The following is a 3,400-nucleotide window of genomic DNA, read 5'->3' on the forward strand; positions in this document are numbered from 1 at the left end:
AAAAAAAAAAAAAAAGAATTAAAGTAGCTTGAAACTCAAGGACATGATCTATAAAAACAAAATACATTTTAATGGCTTCCTACTTACTTTATCCTTCTGCATTTGAGCTACAAAATGATGTATAAAAGGCTAAAGAGCACAATCTATGACTACAAAGTCTGCTGTTTCAAAGTGCCTGAAAAACAGAATTCAGAGCTGTCAGTCCTGCTTGAGGTGCCCAAAACCTTTCAAAAAGCCTGTTACAAAATTTCTCAACTTGAGTATTAACAACTGGGTCAGTCAGCTCCCCCAGGAGACTGTGAGTTACTGAATAGAAGGAGGGCATCTTAGCACCTCTGTATTCTAGTTGATCTAACACCTGCTAATGAGAAATTTCACCAGATGACTGCTGAATGACTGAATAAAATAAGAAACAAATCCTTGTTCCTCACCACTCTCAAGCAGGGCTTGAGGTTCCTGAGATACATGATCAGCCTGAGTTTCCATGAGTAGGGCAAGGAGTTCTGGTTTCTGATCGCCTCCTGTCTGCGGACTTGGCAGGAAGGTTTTGAATGAGAACGAGGAAGCACTGCAGAAGCAAAAGTTCAAAGGTGATTTGAAAGACACCTCCTGTATACAAAAAGAGAGCAACTAGCATCTCAGTTAATACCCAACAGCAACAGGAAACAGCAACTCGGATTGGACTTCTAGATCCCAGTGAACAGGTTCACCCATTCCCTGTAATGACACTACAGAAGGACACACGAAGGGCCTAGGTTTCCCTCAATGTTCCACCCCTGGCTCCCTGCTGAACACTCTGATATTTATAAAATAAAAAGTGTTTATGTTCATCAGGATGAAAAGCCTAAGCCCAGTTGCCGTGCTTCCTCTTACAAAGAGGGCGGTAGCTTTTCATTTTATCTCTCTATTCTCTCTTTTTTAATTTTTTAGGTACCGGGAATTGAACTCGGGAGGTTGCACTTGCAAGGCAGGTAGTGGCACCACTGAGCTAAATTCCAAGCCCTCTCTCCATTCTCTTTGAATCAAAACATAAGTCCTTGAAGCACAGGTCAATTTTTGTAACATAAGTTTTTTTATTACCCTACTTTTTATAAGTACAAATATCTTCATTTCCCAGTTGATACCATAACTGAAAGAGGTCTGTTTTCTATGGCTCTAGTGGATAATATATAATATTAATACTTAAGAGTATGGTTTGAATCTCAGGTAGAAGTTTCTACTTGAGACCAACCAGAAGGCTGTAGCAAGATCAACACATCTAGAAGAGATCCAATAGCCGTTAGAATGATAAGAGCATGGGGAGGGAGGGGGACCCCCCCAAAAAACCCTAAAAAACCTTAGGGTTTTATCTATATAGTCATTCATTCACATAACTAACACTGAGTGCAACTACATTGCAAGGAGTAAAACAATTAGCAAACCAAAGGGTATTTGTGTTGTGTGACATTCTCACTAGGCACAAAAGGGGGAGGGGCCCTGTGAGTCACTTGAGAGTTCAGAAAAGCCTAGTGGCTAGTCTTGGGCAGCAAGGAGTACAGCTTCCCAGTGCCAATGCCATTACACAGAGGAAAGCACTGAGTAAGGTACAGCCTGCCCCAAGTGCAATCAAGGTGATACACTTGTTACCATCACCCTCCAGCTGGGTCCCTTCAACTACAGTCTTGGAGCCAGCCAGCCATCACTTTTACCTTCAGAGCTAACAAGACTGTTTCTGAGCAGAGAGCCCCAACAAATCATCTCTTAGGACAAACTTTCCTCAGAAGTTGGGCACAGCAGTGCACATCTGTAGTCCCAGTTACTTGGGAGGCTGACAAAACCCCACTTCTCCTTAGACAAGTCAAAAGCTCTGACTCCACAGAAAAAAGAACTGCTCTCTCCTTACAGCTGGGTTAAGCAAAACTGGAACTCAAAGGCATTTTGTTGAGAACAAGTACCCAGTGTCTGGATCAGTAAACAACGTTTCTGACAGAAACTCCCCCGGGGCCCCCACAGCTTTGGATCCAGACAGAGCCCTTCCCCTGCCCTGTTCTCCCCAGAGACACTCCTGGGAAATAAGACCACCTGGCAGAGAGAACAGCCCATGGAGAGGTTATCTGCCAGATCCTTTTTTTCCTCTGAAGTTAGTCCCTAGAAGACCAAAGTAGCAACCATTGGGAATATGGCAGCTTCTGTTCAAGTTCCTGTGAATTCTCACTTTTGGTGAGGCCAATGCTATATGATTGGGGGGGTTGTGTAAACTTTATTTCTAATCTAGATTATTTAGAGGACACAGAACTTTATTTTGGGGTGCAGTGGTACTAGGGATTGAACCCAGGGCCTTTGCACTATCCTTTTTTATTTTTGAGAAAGGGTCTCAGTAAATCATTAAAATTTCCCAGACTGGCTGGAACTTGCAATCCTCCTGCTCCAGCCTCCCAGAGTGCTGCTATTACAGGCACGTGCCACCATGCCCAGATTTAAATACCCATTAAGATTTCCACAACTGACATTTTCTTCGCTTCTGGAGAGAGCTGAAAAGGAAATGAGGGTTGGCCAGGTCAACCTCCACCCAGGGTATGAAGTTCCCCATTGTTCTATCGGCTAATTTGATAGACACACTCATCTGCTCCAGCAACGTACAACTCAATTTAGCCATGAGAGGTTCTGGTGACTACATCCCATCCCATCAGACCTTCACCTTAGAGACCTAGTCATCTATTCAGCTTCAACGGCACTCCCTCCAAACGACTGCCCACCAAACTCTTGAAACCAAATGATGCCCAGAATCCAAAGAGATATGCCCAAAACAAACAAACAAACAAAAAGCAAACAAAAAAAACCCTTTAGTTCCTAATTATCCCATGGAGTTCCTAATTATCCCACTGCCCTGGAGTTCACACATATCCTTCAGGGAACAAACACCACTGTGCTAATCCTACTTCTAAGACAGACCAAATCAGAGATCAATACGATGGAAAAGGGAGCTAGAACCAGTTGTCTCCCTTCTCGTAAGAGGCGACTCACTGGGCTGCGGCAGGATCACTCTGGGAATCTGAGTTCGCACCTGCTCCCAGCCCTAGCTCTACCTGCGTCCCAGAACTGCTCATTCTCTGACCCGGGCTCCGACCCGGCTAAGTTAAAAATACTCTTCCTCTCCAGCCACAAATGCGAAACTCTAGAAGCATCAAATGAAAGCGTCCGGAGTAAGAACTAAGTTAGTATAACTGTCAGATGTTTTAAAGAGATGGAACACCTTAAAGGCAATCCTGGAACTTTTGGGGTGCTGTTTTAAGACACAAAACCAGAACCGGAACCCTTTCCTCCCCTCGCCACCAAGGGTCCCGCTGTGTGTGAGAGGCGACGGGGGTCTTGGAGGAAGCGGAGTCGGGACCGGCCGCAGGGGAGGGAGGGCGCGTCCCGC

General features: G+C 44.8%; 1 protein-coding gene across 2 annotated transcripts in view; it reads right to left on the minus strand.

Annotated features, from left to right (window-relative positions):
* Positions 1–3,400, minus strand: part of Znf3 (zinc finger protein 3) — a 10,216-nt gene that overhangs the window by 6,101 nt on the left and 715 nt on the right. For both annotated transcript variants that reach the window (XM_010608993.3, XM_010609001.3), the window contains exon 2: positions 432–568. In XM_010608993.3, the coding sequence (XP_010607295.1) occupies positions 432–486 (55 nt within the window). In that variant the 5' untranslated portion in view covers positions 487–568. The remainder of the gene's footprint in view (positions 1–431; positions 569–3,400) is intronic.

The sequence above is a fragment of the Fukomys damarensis genome, unplaced genomic scaffold, assembly GCF_012274545.1.
Source record: "Fukomys damarensis isolate Sample0158 unplaced genomic scaffold, DMR_v1.0_HiC HiC_scaffold_17, whole genome shotgun sequence".
NCBI lineage: Eukaryota > Metazoa > Chordata > Mammalia > Rodentia > Bathyergidae > Fukomys > Fukomys damarensis.